The 16519-nt window shown below is 46.0% G+C and overlaps 2 protein-coding genes across 2 annotated transcripts; both read left to right on the forward strand.

Moving 5' to 3' along the window:
• Nucleotides 1-7243: 7243 nt before the first annotated feature.
• On the forward strand, nt 7244-12149 carry LOC109746148 (uncharacterized). The gene is made up of 2 exons (XM_073509088.1): nt 7244-11377; nt 11482-12149. The coding sequence occupies exons 1-2, from the start codon at nt 8473-8475 to the stop codon at nt 11877-11879; spliced, it is 3303 nt and encodes a 1100-aa protein (XP_073365189.1). The 5' UTR covers nt 7244-8472; the 3' UTR covers nt 11880-12149.
• Nucleotides 12150-12415: 266 nt separating this feature from the next.
• LOC109746149 (uncharacterized) lies at nt 12416-16503 on the forward strand. The gene is made up of 6 exons (XM_020305278.4): nt 12416-13521; nt 14279-14442; nt 14598-14836; nt 14905-15104; nt 15778-15903; nt 15991-16503. The coding sequence occupies exons 1-6, from the start codon at nt 12724-12726 to the stop codon at nt 16087-16089; spliced, it is 1626 nt and encodes a 541-aa protein (XP_020160867.3). The 5' UTR covers nt 12416-12723; the 3' UTR covers nt 16090-16503.
• Nucleotides 16504-16519: the final 16 nt, after the last annotated feature.

Raw genomic sequence — 16519 nt, forward strand, 5'->3', positions numbered from 1 at the left:
ACGTCACTATCCAGAAGAAACTAATCCTAGACTACCTACCAGCTAAGCATGAAGCACGAGGATCCCCCACTCTAACCACCGCCGCCAGAGTAGCAGACGGAGGAGAGAGGGATCCAAGGGCCGGTCGGCCGGCCAGAGGAGGACGGGAGCTTGGTCGCTTCCCTCTTCACCTAGCTTGAGAGCAGGAAAAGGGGAAAGAAAACTACCCTGGCTTCAACATGGCACCCGTGGGGTTTGAGTGCGGGTAATGGTCGCCAAACCCGTATCTGTCTCAACATTTTTCGCCCAAACCCGTTCCCATACCCGCACCGCGGGTCTCAAAACGTTCCCATACCTGTACCCCACCGGGTGCGGGTAATACCCACGGATAAAAACACCCATATCGGCCACCTTACCCAATTCACACTTTGCCATGTATTTTTCAGCATTGCCATATATATATACACAACATTTCAGCATGTATACTTCGACATTTCAGAACATATATACCATATTTTGGCAGTTCAACACATATATATCATGTTCTGTTGTGCGATGGAATAAAAAGAATGGTATTAATTTTCAAAAGTGGATAGCAATAAGCATGAACTAGATGACACTAAACAATGTCCAACTACATTCATGGATGAGTAACCTGCAAGTGAACTTTTTAGAGAAACATTCACATATATTCTTCTATTTTCTAATTAGGAGACAAACAAGAGGGACACAATTTTCTCTATTTTTATTTTGTTGAAGACACTTCTGCAACCTCTACTTCAAAATGATCAAATGAAGGAGACTATATCATAAGATCATCAAAATCAAAAATAAAATAGTATGTTCACAGAACAAGGTCAAGACATTTAAACAAGATCATCCACATGGATAAGGGGAGGGGATTTTGGGTTGATTAGCGGCCGTGTTAGCCTAGGGTAAAGCGGTTTTTTATCCTTCAACGAATGACACATGAGACCTACCCGTTAGAAAGAATTAGTATATGAGTATGCAGGTAAGCAGGTATGAGTATTGCCTTCCTATACCCTTACCCGACTCACCTGATGGGTACAATTTTTTTCATTTATAAACTCATTGGTTTTTATTTTTCCCAAACCCTTACCTAATAGGGTTTTCACCCGACGGGTTGCGGGTACCCATTGCCATGCGGACCCTGGCTTCGTGCAGGACTAGAGCTGGCCAAACGAAGCGTCCCGGCCCGGCACGGTGAAGGAAATATGCCCTAGAGGCAATAATAAAGTTATTATTTATTTCCTCATATCATGATAAATGTTTATTATTCATGCTAGAATTGTATTAACCGGAAACATAATACATCTGTGAATACATAGACAAACATAGTGTCACTAGTATGCCTCTACTTGACTAGCTCGTTAATCAAAGATGGTTGAGTTTCCTAGCCATGGACATGAGTTGTCATTTGATTAACGGGATCACATCATTAGGAGAATGATGTGGTTGACTTGACCCATTTCGTTAGCTTAGCACTTGATCGTTTAGTTTACTGCTATTGCTTTCTTCATGACTTATACATGTTCCTCTGACTATGAGATTATGCAACTCCCGAATACCGGAGGAACACTTTGTGTGCTACCAAACGTCACAACGTAACTGGGTGATTAAAAAGGTGCTCTATAGGTGACTCCGATGGTGTTTGTTGAGTTGGCATAGATCGAGATTAGGATTTGTCACTCTGATTGTCGGAGAGGTATCTCTGGGCCCTCTCGGTAATGCACATCACAATAAGCCTTGCAAGCAATATGACTAATGAGTTAGTTGTGGGATGATGCATTACGGAATGAGTAAAGAGACTTGCCGGTAATGAGATTGAGCTAGGTATTGAGATACCGACGATCGAATCTCGGGCAAGTAACATACCGATGACAAAGGGAACAATGTATGTTGTTATGCGGTTTGACCGATAAAGATCTTCGTAGAATATGTAGGAGCCAATATGAGCATCGAGGTTCCGCTATTGGTTATTGACTGGAGACGTGTCTCGGCCATGTCTACATAGTTCTCGAACCCGTAGGGTCCGCACGCTTAACGTTCGGTGATGATTTGTATTATGAGTTTATGTGTTTTGATGTACGGAAGGTAGTTCGGAGTCCCGGATGTGATCGGGGACATGACGAGGAGTCTCGAAATGGTCGAGACGTAAAGATCGATATATTGGACGACTATATTCAGACATCGGAAAGGTTCCGAGTGATTCGAGTATTTTTTGGAGTACCGGGAAGTTACGGGAATACGGGGAAGAAGTATTGGGCCTCATGGGCCAAGTGGTGGAAGAGAGGAGGTTGGGCGCGCGGCCCCCCTAGCCCAAACCGAATTGGACTAGGGGGCCGGCCCCCCTTTCCTTCCTTCTTCCTCTCCTCCTTCCTTTCCTCCTCCTAGTAGGAGTAGGAGGAGGACTCCTCCTCCTGGCGCGCCCTACAGGGGCGGCCGGCCTCCCCCGTTGCTCCTTTATATACGGGGGCAGGGGGCACCCTAGAACACACAAGTTGATTGTTCCAAGCCGTGTGCGGTGCCCCCTCCATCATAATCCACCTCGATCATATCGTAGCGGTGCTTAGGTGAAGCCCTGCGTCAGTAGCAACATCATCACCGTCATCACGCCGTCGTGCTGACGGAACTCTCCCGTGAAGCTCTGCTGGATCGGAGTTCGTGGGACGTCATCGAGCTGAACGTGTGCTGAACTCAGAGGTGCCGTGCGTTCGGTACTTGGATAGGTCGGATCGTGAAGACGTACGACTACATCAACCGTGTTGTCATAACCCTTCCGCTTACGGTCTACAAGGGTATGTAGACGACACTCTCCCCTCATGTTGCTATGCATCACCATGATCTTGCGTGTGCGTAGGAATTTTTTTGAAATTACTACGTTCCCCTACACACGGCCCATCATAATCGTGCCTGGCACAGCACGGCCCGCCGGGGCATGATTATTGTACGGGCCGTGCCGTGCCGGTCCGCGTGCTGCAGCCTGCAGCCCAGGCATGACCCAACTGCCAATCGGGCCGGCCTGCCGGCACGCCAGGCACGCTGGCACACCTGCTGTTTTGCCTACTGGTTGCTTTTGGGCCTATTTTTACCTACTGGGCTAGTATTAAGCCCATATATATATATGATAAATTTTTCCTACTACCGGGTGTAGTTACTCTCACTTTTGTTTCATATATTCTAGATAGTATCTATCATATTGAAGAGTATGTATATGTAGTATGTAGTATATAATAATGTCTAGGTAGTATATATATATACTACTTTTTTGGTAGTATGTATCATATTTTGTGCATACTCCATTTCACGTACAGATATGTACATATTTCACAAATACAATAATAATATGAGCTCATTTGCATTTTGTTTTCATATAACTCACTTTGGAGTATCTTAGAAATAGTATATGAACATACTAAAAATAATTAAGTAGAGTATATACTACCACATGGTATTATTTGAGAAATGGGTGTAACTACACCCGGTAGTAGGATGCATTTTCCATATATATATATATATATATATATATATATATATATATATATATATATATATATGTGTGTGTGTGTGTGTGTGTGTGGATTGTGCTAAAATCCGTCGGGTCGTTAGATAGCGACAAATCCGGACGAATCCTCAGTTAGCTGTTACACCTCGCGATTCAAAACACGATTAAATTCACTTCGAGAGTTTATGAAAAGTTGATCTACTAATTGGCCTTAATTAATCTTAAGTATGCATGCAAGTATATAGAGACAAAATTGATGATGTCAGCAAAAGATTCCACTAAAACACAAAATTCAAAATGTTTTGTAGCTCAAACGATCGGTCGGATTGAAGAACTGTCTTCACATAAAAGATTCGTCATGACGAGACCTTCGAAACTAGGTCCCATGTCGATATATTTCGATGACTTTTTTTCCAGGTCAAAAGTTATCAGGCATGTACTACGTAAGTTATCACGTCTACAACATATAAGTTACCAAGCTGTTTTCATAAAAAAATACCGGACATGAAAAAATGGTATTCGTACCTTTCTTCCCACGTGCACATGCATGCATGCACTAGATGACAAAATGTTGATGTCATCCTACATTGTTCCTATTTTAAAACTTCAAAATAATGCATAGCTCAAATCGTCGCTCTGATCGAAAAACTGTTTTCACATAAAAGATTCATCGTGATGAGATCTTTAAAACTAGATCCCATGTTGTGTTTCAATTATTTTTTCGGATAAAAAGTTATCACACATGTGCTACATAAGTTATGAGGTTAGTTGAGCATACCTTATCATGTTGTTTACATAGTTATCGAAAAAAAATGGTTCCTTTGACCTTCTCCCCTCATGCACATTCACACTTGCCCTAGAGGACGAAACATGCTAATCTCAGTGAAGATTCCACCGAAATTCAAAAAAATTGAAATGTTTTGTAACTCAAATTATTGCTCTGATATAAAAATCATTTTTACATAAAAATTCATCGCGACAAGACATTCAAAACTAGATTTCATGTTGGTATGTTTCAATAACGCCCGAGCTAACTAAGTTATCAACTCTATTGTGTGTACATTACCAAGCTATTCACACACAAGTTGTTGAAGGGTGTTTTTCAACAAGTCCCCCCCTCGGGTCGAAAGTTATCACACCTTGGACTAAGTAAGTTGTCAACTCAGTTGTGCATATATTATCATGTTATTTACACATGAGTTACCGGGTCAAAATTATCACCGTGTTTGTACGTAAGTTATGATCGGGTCTGTGGTGAGTAAATTACCATGTAATTCACACAAAAATTACCGGGGACATGTTTCCTCAACTTTATTTTCCTGGGCCAAAAGTTATCAGCGTGTTGCACAAAAGTTATCCGATCTGTGGTGCGTAAATTACCATGCTATTCAGACATAAGTTATCGGCGGTGTATAACAACAACCCCACCCTCGCCAAAGTTACCATAATGTTTGTATGTAAGTTATCAGGTGTTGATGCGTAAATTATCATGCTCTTCGGGTCAAAAGTTTACACATATATTATCAGCTCTATGGTGCATAATTTATCATGCATTTTACACATATATTGTTGGGGGTATGCTTTCAACAACTTTTCTTTTCGGGTCAAAAGTTACCAGAATGTTTGTACTTAAGTTATCAGGCTGCATTTCGTATATTACCGTGCTATTTACATATAAGTTACCGGGAGTATATTTCAACAACAAAAAATTCCACGGTACCACGGGTGTTTATATGTAAGTTATCAGGTCAGCTGTTTGTATATTACCATACTATTTACACAAAAATTATCAGGGGGATGTTTCAATAATATTTTTCCTTGGTCAAAGTTATCGTGGTGTTTGCACAGAAGTTATCATGTCTATGGTGCATATATTATCATGTTACTTACATAGAAATTATTGGGTTATGTTTCAACAAATATTTTTCCCTGGTCAAAAGTTATCATGATGTTTTCATGTAAGTTATCAGATCTACGATGTGTAAACTACTATGGTATTTACACATAATTTATTGGGATATGTTTGAACAAAAAAATTTACCAGGAGTAAAATTACCATGGTGTTTCTAGGCGTAAGTTATCTGGACTTTTAGCATGTCTTCTAACTAGAAAAAAGGAAATGAAATGTTCAAATAATGCAAAGAAAATTTTGGTCAACAAAAAAGAAAAAAAATAACACGTCACATTCTATGTGGTAAAAAAGAAACCTAAGTAGTCATATAAGAAAGATCTGGAAACTAATGACAGCAACTAATGGTGGGTGAGTTGGCTTGCTCGTTGCACCATATTCCAAAAAAATGGATCACCAGTTCACCCTGTAAAAATAGGCAAGCACGGGGATTACGGGCCGAATCACAAGTTGACCTGGTAAAAAAGCGAGGACATGTGTGTGGATTGCGGGCTGGTAGTTGGATCGTGAGTTCGCGACGTGTAAGTCAGCTTTGTCAAAAAATCAGGAAAACAGGGGGGCAACTAGTTAACGAGCGCTCTTTCGGGAGCCTCGCAATGATCAGCGCCACTTGTCGCGCTCTCAGCCATTCGCCACGTGTCGCGCTCTGGACGCTCCCTTCGGGTTTTTTATTTTTTATTTTTCCGCACGCGTTTCCGGCTTTTTAAACGGTTTTTTTTCCGGGTTTTTTCGACGTTTTGGTTTTCCCCCGGTCTTTCTTAGCTTTCGATAAAAAAAAATTCGAATTTTTTTTTCTTTTGCGTGAAAAAACGCATTTTCTTTTTTTTCCCTTTCGCGAAAGTCACGGTTTTTCTTCCGCAAGAGGCACGGTTGTGCTTTATGGAGAGTCACGGCCGTGCCTTTCGGAAATGAAAAAAAAATGCGTTTTATGTTTTTTTTTCTTTCGCGAGAGTCACGGTTTTGCTTCCGCGAGAGGCACGGTTGTGCTTTCGCGAGAGTCATGGCCGTGTCTCTCGGAAAGGGAAAAACAAAACGCATTTTCTGTTTTTTTTCTTTCATGAGAGTCACGGTTTTGCTTCCGCGAGAGGCACAGTTGTGCTTACGCGAAAGTCACGGCCGTGCCTCTCGAAAAGGAAAAAAAATACGCGTTTTCTGTTTTTCTTTCTTTCGCGAGAGTCACGGTTTTGCTTTCGCGAGAGGCACGGTTGTGCTTTCGCGAGAGTCACGGCCGTGCCTCTCCGAAACGGAAAAAACGCGTTTTCTGTTTTTTTCCTTCCACGAGAGTCACGGTTTTGCTTCCACGAGAGGCACGGTTGTGATTTCGCGAGAGGCATGGGCGTGCCTCTTTCGGAAAGGGAAAAAACCATGCTCCCGGTTCGGTTTTTCACCCGGTTTTTTGCGTCCGGTTTTTTCGTGAAAAAATTTCGTCAAAACCTATCAACATGGGATCTAGTTTTGAAGATCTCGACGCGAGGAATCCAATGGTGAAAACGGTTCGAGATTTGGACGCACGATTTAAGAGATAAAACGTTTTGAATAAACGGATCTACGAAAAAAGAGAAAACTCCCAGGTTGCGACAAGTGGTGCGCTGCATGTGCGCCACTTGTCGCGACCTGGAAAGTGGAATGTTCTTTGCAACGAGTACTCCTTAATTAGTGATTTCGGGAAACAGATCGAGTCCCATATCAAACGGCGATGGAATCGTATGTACCTGTTACTAAAATACAGTCGGCAGGAAAATAGCTTTACCGTATATATAATAATAATAATAATAATAATAATAATAATAATAATAAAGATAATCGGTCTGTGCCGTGCCGGCCTGCGTGCTCAGCCTAGCAGCCCAAGCACGACCCAGGGCATGCCATGTACTGGGTATTGCCTGTTTAGCCCGTGCCGTGCCTGGCGCATGACGGGCAGTGCCGCCGTGCTCGCGGGTCGGTCTAGTGGGCCCGGCTTATTTGGCCAGCTATATAGAGGCAGGACGGGTTCAATCCATCACAGTTTTTTTTAGGCAAATCCATCAAACACGCGATCCAACTCTTTCCCCTGGCACGCGGCCCCCTCCTCCCTCCGCCCCCTTCGAACCCCCAAGAGCCCCGTCTCGCACTCTCCCTCAAAAAACAAAAAAACAAAAACAAAAGCCCCGTCTCGCCCCTCTCCTCTTCCCCGATCCCCACTCCACCACGGCACCATCTCGGCCGCGCCGACGACAGCTCACCAGCAGCAGCAGCCATGGGCGCGTCCTCCTCCACCGCCAACGCCTCCGCGGAGGCGCGCGATCTGCGGGAGCAGGAGGCCCTCGCCTCCGCCTCTCTCTCCCTCCCGCTCCTCCGCGCCGTCTTCTCCCGCTCCTCCGACCTGGCGGAGATCCCCTACCCGCCGGAGCACTTCCACGACCTCCTCGCTCGGTGGCCTCCGGCCGGCGAGTGGCGCGGGTCAAGGGGTGCCGGACCCAAGTGAGGCTCATGCCTCCCAGCGTCGTCAGTATCTAGGTACCTATCTTCAACCCTGATCAAGCTGATTCCGGGGCTGACACAAGGGAGGATTGGGACTCCGAATCCATTGAAAAATACCAACCAAATAGCCGTACACTGTATATGACCAACACCACCCAATGACCCAACTGCGACTTTTGTGCATCAGCTTTATGACTGGAGTCGTTGTCGGAGAAAGCTATTCAATACTACTACTCACAATAACAGGCTGCTGTCAAGTGTGAGCAGAGTTCATCCCACAGAATGCCGAGTCTATGTCCAGAGGAGAAAACCATGCAATCCAAGTTGTTGTCATGTGTGAACCTGCGATGATCAATCACGACTAAAACTGTTGAGGGGTCGTTGTCTTGCATTTTAGGATTTGAAAATTGATCATGTGTGTATGCAAGGCAATGCTTTAGTCGCTCTCTAGGCTGCAGGAGAACAAATTTGTTTACTCTCTCAAGGTATGCATTGACTATTTCCACAAGCTCACCAAGTCAGGGTCTTCCACTCTTCCTTACTTAAGAAGAGAGTACTCTATGGTTGCTGCTCATAGCTTGGCTAGCCAGCACTGTCCATGGCCATGGCATTTCGCCTCATTATACTCGCGCTAGTACCGCTGCTGGCCACCGTGCTCGCTGCTCCTTCCCTTCCTAGCAGCAATGACACTGACCTCGACGCGCTGCTTGCGTTCAAGGGGCAGCTGTCCGACCCACTTGGCGTCCTCCGCAACAGCTGGACCACCAATGCGTCGTTCTGCCGCTGGGTCGGCGTGTCATGCGGCCGGCGCCAACGCCATCGCGTCACCGCCCTGGAGTTGCCAGGCGTGCCCCTCCATGGTCAGCTCGCCCCTCACCTTGGAAACCTCTCCTTCCTCTCTGTTCTCAACCTCACCAGCTCCAACCTCGTCGGCTCCATCCCCGCCGACCTCGGCCGGCTGCGTCGCCTTAGGCGGCTCAATCTTGCACACAACAGCTTGTCTCAGTCCATTCCATCTACCTTTGGGAACCTTACAGGTCTCCAAGTTCTTGATGTGGGCGGCAACATGCTGTCTGGTCAAATCCCAATGGAGATGCAAGGATTGCGCAACCTTGCCTACATAGCTCTGCATGCCAACTACTTGAGTGGTCCGATACCTGCTCATCTGTTCAACAACACACCTCTGCTAAGCTATGTCTCCTTTGGGAACAACAGTCTGTCTGGGTCGATACCTGACAGCGTCGGCTCCTTGCCCATGCTTGATTTCCTTGGCCTGCAGCGAAACCAGCTCTCTGGACCAGTTCCCTCGGCCATTTTCAATATGTCTAGACTTAGGATGCTGTATATGGCCAGTAACAATCTGACTGGCCCTGTTCCTGGCAGCAATGGCAGCCTTAGTCTCCCCATGTTGCAAGTAATATCCCTCTCTCAGAACTACTTCACAGGTCCGATTCCTTCAGGCCTTGCTTCGTGCAAGAACATCAGGATCATCTCTCTGTCTCAGAATTTCTTTACGGGTCCTGTGCCGGCATGGCTGGGTGAGCTGCCGTTCCTTACCGGCCTTTTAGCTGGGGGGAACGAACTTGTTGGACAAATCCCTCGTGTTCTTGGGAATCTTACCATGCTCACCAGGCTTGACCTCTCATTCTGCAAGCTCAATGGAGAGATCCCAATTGAATTGAGCAAGTTGACACAGCTCAATATTTTGGAGCTTTCATCTAATGGACTCACAGGTTCTTTTCCTGCTTTTCTTGGCAACTTGACATCATTAACCGCAATAGGGTTGGCCCTCAATCTACTGACCGGGTCAGTACCAGCAACACTTGGGAATATGAGATCACTACAACTCCTCGATCTTGGATCAAACCGCTTCCAAGGGGAGCTTGGCTTCTTGGATGGTCTCTCGAATTGCAGGGAGCTCCGTCTCATAAATTTGCAGGTGAATGATTTCAGTGGAGGCCTTCCTGACTATACTGGAAACCTCTCCAAGAAGCTTGTGATTTTTGATGCAACTGGCAACAAGTTGACAGGAGGAATTCCATCGACAATATCAAATCTAAGTGGTGTCAGCTCGTTGATCCTTATGAACAACCAACTAAGCCAGTCGATCCCAGAATCCATCACGACTATGGAGAACCTTGAGAGGATTGACATCTCAGGGAATAGCTTTGTTGGTCCCATCCCGGCGCGAATTGGTATGCTCAAGAGACTGGTACAATTATTTCTCTACAACAACAAATTCTCTGGTTCTATACCAGATGGCCTTGGTAATCTCACTTTGTTGGAATACATTTCCTTGTCTTATAACAATCTGTCCTCACATGTGCCAGCAAGCTTGTTTCTTCTTAATAACCTTGTTGAACTGAATCTGTCCCATAACTCGCTGACTGGTGCATTACCTTTTGATCTCGGCCACATGAAGCAGATTAACAAAGTAGATCTCTCCAACAACAACTTGGTTGGCAGCCTTCCAGATTCCTTTGGACAGCTCCGGATGCTAACTTACCTAAGCCTGTCTCACAACTCATTTCAAAATTCTATTCCATACAGTTTTCGCAATTTAATTAGCTTAGGAACACTGGACCTATCTTCCAACAACTTCTCGGGTACCATCCCAAAGTACTTGTCAAACTTAACCTACCTGACAAGCCTGAACCTGTCCTTCAATGAGTTACAAGGTTCAATACCAGATGAAGGTGTTTTCAGAAACATCACCTTGCAATCTCTGATAGGAAACTTTGGTCTGTGCGGTGCTCCCCGTTTAGGGTTTTTGCCATGCCTGGATACCTCTCACTCTGATAATAATGGACATTTACTAAAAATCCTACTACCTTCTTTTGCTTTAACATTGGCGGCTATAGCTATTTGCTTATACCTGCTGATAAGAAGGAACAGTCTGAAGCAGGGAGAGGTAACACCTGCTGCTGATGGAGTTGATCCAATCAGCCATAGGTTAGTGTCCTACCATGAGGTTGCTCGTGCCACTGAAAATTTCAATGAGGACAACCTACTTGGAGTTGGAAGTTTCGGAAAAGTTTTCAAGGGCCAACTGGACGATGGTTTGGTGGTGGCGATAAAAGTGCTCAACATGCAATTCGAGCAGGCCGTGAGGAGCTTTGATGCTGAATGTCAAGTGTTGCGGATGGCCCGGCATCGCAACTTGATACGGATATTGAATACCTGTTCCAACCTGGATTTTAGAGCACTGCTGCTTCAGTACATGCCCAATGGTAGCTTGGAGACGCACTTGCACACTGAAAATAGTGAACCACTAGGATTCATCAAGAGACTGGACATTATGCTTGGCGTGTCGGAGGCAATGGAGTACCTGCACCATCATCACTGTCAGGTTGTCCTACACCGCGACCTGAAGCCTAGCAATGTGCTGTTTGATGAGGACATGACGGCGCATGTTGCCGACTTTGGCATTGCGAAGTTATTAGGCGATGACACCTCCATGGTCTCAGCGAGTATGGCAGGGACGATTGGGTACATGGCCCCAGGTACGTACTCGGTACGACCATGCCTGAGCAATTCGTTTGCCAAGAAATTAGCTGCTGTTACTTTGGTTGGCTAACGCTATCGACTTTTTTTCTTTTTCGTACAGAGCTTGCGTACATGGGGAAGGCGTCACGGAAGAGCGACGTGTTCAGCTTTGGGATCATGCTGCTCGAAGTCTTCACCGGCAAGAGGCCCACAAACCCCATGTTCCTTGGAGAATCCAGCCTCAGGCAGTGGGTTTCGCGAGCATTCCCAGCAAGGCTCGTCGATGTTGTTGACGAGAAGCTGCTGCAAGGTGAAGAGATGAATACTACTACATCGGCATTGGCTTCCACTGCCTGCAAGGGCGACTTTCTTGTGTCGACATTCGAGCTGGGTCTGGACTGTTCGGCCGACTCTAACGAGCAGAGGCCGAGCATGAGCGATGTGGTCGCTAGGCTGAGGAACATCAAGAAGGATTGCTCTGCTTCCGTGGCAGCGAAGAAAGGGTCTCAGCAGCATTGATCGGTCTGTGTGGTGATGTGTTTTGTTCTCCTTGTTAGTGTTAGCAAATGGAGCATGATGCTGTGTGTCTTCAGTCAATTGTACCTACCCAGGTAGCGGAGTTGTAACCTGATGGTGGTCATCTGGACCTGCCACTGCTGTAATATTATCACCATCTAAAGCTGCAGCAAGAAATACAAATCACTGTAAGAAATACTAGTACCATTCATGAGACCGAAGGCAGTACAGAACATCAAGTGCACCGTCGGGCGTTGAAGAGCATTTGCTCCATCAGCCTCATTGTCCCTGGCCTTGTGAATATCTGCCCAATGTTTTAGGAACAAACATGTGCGACAGATTAGCCTCTTGCAGATATGACTATGTTTTTTTTTAGATAGATATGACTACAGTATGTTTTAGTGTGATCAGCAGAAAACATTTGAACACGCAATCAACAGACCGCGATTGATTTGGTTATTAACAAACTTGGTTACGCCTCCCACGAAGGCCAGCGTAAACTATAAGTCCACGTCTCCGTCTTCTTCTACCGTCGTCCTCCGAATATCCCACGCTCGCCGACGGATCGTCGCCCCCACAAGGCCACAGCCTCTCCACCTCCAAACTTCCAAACTTCCTTCTCAACTCCAGATCACCCAATTTTGAGTTACCGCGTCGGCAATCCATCAAACACTTGGAGCCCGCGATCCAACCCTCTCCCAGGCCGCCACGCGGCCCCTTCCACCCTCCCCTCTCCGCCCCTTCGAACCCCCAAGAGCCTCGCCCCTCTCCTCTTCCCCGATCCCCACTCCACCACCCCCGCCGCGCCGACGACATCTCACCACCACCACCACCACCACCACCAGCCATGGGCGGGTCCCCCTCCACCGCCAGCGCCCCCGCGGAGGCGCGCGAGCTGCGGGAGCAGGAGGCGCTCGCCTCCGCGGCCCTCTCCCTCCCGCTCCTCCGCGCCGTCTTCTCCCGCTCCCCCGACCTGGCCGCGACCCTCTCCCTCCCGCCGGCCTCCTTCCGCTCCGCCTCCCCTCTTGAAACTCCGGCGCACTTCCAGGACCTCCTTGCAAGCCTCGGCCCCACCATCGCCTCCCTCTTCTTCTCCCGCGGCGCCTCCAAGGACGCGGGGGCGGGGGGCTGGGTCGGCTTCCTCAGGGGGTTCAACTCCTGCTGCGCGCGCGCACGGGCCTCGCTGCCGCTGGCGCTGCTCCTGCGCGTGTACGCCGCGGCCTGCGCCGACGCGGGCGCGCCCTGCGGCGTGCAGTTCCGCCCCGACGAGGACGGCGGCGGGGATGAGGAGGGCGGGAAGGTCGTGGGGGAGCTCGCCCCCGGGGAGATCGCCGTGCTGCTGTCCATGTGCTGGGTCATGGCGTGGAGCGGCTTGGCGCCGAGGGTTTCGGGCGGCGAGGAAGGGGGGAAGGGTGAGCCGGTGCTGCTCCCGGACGTGTCGCACCTGGTGCTGTCGGCGCTCGTGTCCGCGGGCGCCGTCGCCGATGACGACGGTGTCTGGGGCTGGGAGGTTTCCTCTGCCGGGAAGGGGGTTTCGGTGCAGGAGTTCACGTCCTGGGTCATCTCGACTGTCCCCGGGCTTGGCAACTGCCTCTCGCGGTATGTGCAGGACAGGTTCCGGTCGTCTGAGGCTGATCCAGCGAAGGTAATTCGGTTATGCATTGCAGAATTAGTTGCTATCCTAAAAGATTGAATAGCTTGTTTAGTATCAACTGTGTTGCCGTTTGATGTGCCACATTTTTTTTTGAAATGGTCAGGGGGGGGGGGGGAGGCTCCCCACCTGAATATATTTCAAAGTGGCCTTAATGCCATGAGATTGATCCAGTTTATAAGGAAAACCGGATCGAAAACCTAGACAATTAGACCCTGTTTATGCAAAATGATGGGAAAATTTCTATATATACACATGTTTTCCTTTGACTATATTGTATCTTAGGTATTGTGCTGCCAGAGCACTTAATTTCATGATCAGCTGTCCTGGCTACTCTGATTCTACAAATTATCAGCAAGTTCTGCATTATGTAGATTGTCAGTGCTTGCTAGAAAATTCGTATTGTTCTATATATGTGGCTGTTCAGAACTCACTTAAGAATCTAGGTAGGAATTGTGAAGATATCCAGACATAGATTCTGAGCTTGGTGTATAATTGATAACTAACTCCAATGCAGAGGCTGGGAAAATCGTTTAGAAAAACTGTTAGTTGCTTCAGAATTTTTTATTAGCACTAAACTGAAGCTCATGCAGTCAGAACTCACCGAGTTCATGACCTCATTATTTTGCTGCAACTATGAATCTTTATTTGTTTTGTCCAATTATTTAGAATCATATCTGATGACTTTATAATAATGAAGCTTAAACTCGGCATAATATTTCTTCTAACCAGAGTTGTTTCTTACAAGCAGGAAAGCTCTGTTTCAACTGGTAACACAACTTTTGATACTTCTGATGCATATCTATTAACACGTGGGAGGGCATGGTCAATCTCTCTCAGCGTCAGAAACACATTGAGTGAAAAGTTTTTGTCAGCATCTGTCATTGGAATGGACACAGAAGACCTTCTTTATAGGTTACTTTTTTTGCTTCATATTGTTGTGATTATCTTTGTAAGCTAGTTTTCTTGTCCAGATTGTAAATTTCAGTTGTTATCAGGTGATCTTGTAAAATCCTGTCAGGACCTGATTACATTATAAGTTGTAATCCTGATCTAGAACATATTTGTAGGTCATCGCTTCATGGAAAAGGTCTGAGCCGGTTTTGGTCTTGTGTTGAGGGGTATAAGGGACCAGCGCTAATTCTAATCTCGGCATTCTCGAAAGCTGGTAGTGATAATGTTGATGCTGGCCGAAAATGGGGACTTGGTGTATTAACTGAGGATGGATTTGAGAACAAAGACACTTTCTATGGTAGCTCTGGGTTCCTATGTGCCACATATCCAATATTCCGCATGCTTCTGCCATCGGGTATGACTTTTGTTGGTTATGTCCTTTGCCACATTTGATTGTAGCTAACTGTTTGTCTAATCTAGCAGGTAAGGAGAAGAACATCATGTATTGCCACCTGCATACTCAGCTAAAGACGTATGAGGCAACGCCAAAGCCTCTTGGCTTAGCATTCGGCGGATCAATTGGAAACGAGAGGATCTTTATCGACGAGGACTTCTCTAAAGTTACAATTCGCCATCATGCAGTTGACAAGACTTACCAACATGGTTCTCTCATTCCCAATCAGGTTAAATTCCACATTTGATAGTTCTGACTAAATATCTCATTGTTATTGCTATAACCACCTTAGTATAATCTCGAAAGAACTCTTAGCCTTGTACAATGCAAGGCGCTTAGGGGAGGTGCTTAGAGAAATAAACCAGTGTTTCTTTAAGCACTGGTGCTTATTTGTAGAGGGTTGACGCTTAATTAGGCGCCTCTCATGTAGAAATAGGCGCTGGTGCTTCAGGAAAACCCGGTTTATTTTTCTAAGCACCTCACTAAGCACCTAGCATTGTACAAGGCCTTAGGTCCAGTTTGTTGCTCCCATGTTCCGTAATCTTGTCAGCAAGGAACCTTCATTTCTGTCTTGGCTCTGAACTACAGGTTGTTTGAATTAGCTAATTTATTTACCCCAAAGTAGCAAAACCAAAGTGCTTTTAAAATCCAAACATAGTGCAAAAGGCAACAAGGGTAGATGGATGATAACCACTTAGTGGCCAACTGGCCATGTAAATTACTTATAGGTTATGAAAGTTTTCCTCTGTAGGGCATAACTGCATATCACTGTTTTTCTTCTGAAATCTGCAAGCTTTGGCAGCAGCAGTATGTGGCCTCAAATAAATACTTCATGAGCCTAGCTCACAGTCCAAAATGCCACTGAAAGCAGATTATGATATTACTCCATTAATGTGATGTAGGGTTATTTACCTGTTGAGGCTTCAGTACTTGACTTCGAAGTATGGGGACTTGGTGGACAAACAACAAAGCGGCAACAGGATATTTTCAAGAAGAGGGAGGATATTTTCTCAGGGCAGCGGAGAAAGGTGCTACGCCGAGCAAACAAGGACCCTTCTCTACAATGTACAGCACTGTTCAAATGTCCATAACATTCCCTTCCTTTTTTTTTTCAGATTGATCTCGCAGCTTTTGGCAACTGGGAAGACTCTCCAGAGAAAATGATGATGGACATGGTTTCTGACCCAAACAAGGCCCGTCGGGAAGAACGTTGATTTAGTTTTATGGCCAAGTTCATTTGCTAGTGTTCAGCAGCTGCCATACAAAAGTGGACAAAGAAATGGACTATATTACTTTTGAGGTATATAGAGTTCGGTTCACGTATTTGCCCCTTTGATGACAAGGCATTTGGCAGGACCACTCATAATTTAGGTTCTGAATTGAACAGAGGCTTGTATAGAATTACAGTTGTTACAATAGTGCCTGAGTTTCCTTCTCACCTTCCCTTTGTTTTATGGGAAGCAAGAGCAAACGATTTGTACATCTGTGTTGTAAATTAGATAATTATCATCTGTACCATACTGTTATATACTCCCTTGGATGTACAGATAAACTTCATATATCTGTTAACAAGGGATGTACCCAAGGAGTATTGTTATATACTCCCTTGGATGTACATCTGCATGAAAGTTGCCCATCTCCCTT

This window comes from Aegilops tauschii, chromosome 2, assembly GCF_002575655.3.
Source record: "Aegilops tauschii subsp. strangulata cultivar AL8/78 chromosome 2, Aet v6.0, whole genome shotgun sequence".
Classification (NCBI taxonomy): domain Eukaryota; kingdom Viridiplantae; phylum Streptophyta; class Magnoliopsida; order Poales; family Poaceae; genus Aegilops; species Aegilops tauschii.

What these genes read in the sequence shown, in the direction of transcription:
- LOC109746148 (XM_073509088.1), top strand. Translation starts at nt 8,473, where the DNA reads ATGGCCATGGCATTTCGCCTCATTATACTCGCGCTAGTACCGCTGCTG. An exon ending in GATTGGGTACATGGCCCCAG is followed by an intron (nt 11,378 to 11,481) that starts GTACGTACTCGG and finishes TTTTTCGTACAG; the next exon opens with AGCTTGCGTACATGGGGAAG.
- LOC109746149 (XM_020305278.4), top strand. Translation starts at nt 12,724, where the DNA reads ATGGGCGGGTCCCCCTCCACCGCCAGCGCCCCCGCGGAGGCGCGCGAG. An exon ending in CCGCATGCTTCTGCCATCGG is followed by an intron (nt 14,837 to 14,904) that starts GTATGACTTTTG and finishes CTAATCTAGCAG; the next exon opens with GTAAGGAGAAGAACATCATG. An exon ending in GTTCTCTCATTCCCAATCAG is followed by an intron (nt 15,105 to 15,777) that starts GTTAAATTCCAC and finishes AATGTGATGTAG; the next exon opens with GGTTATTTACCTGTTGAGGC.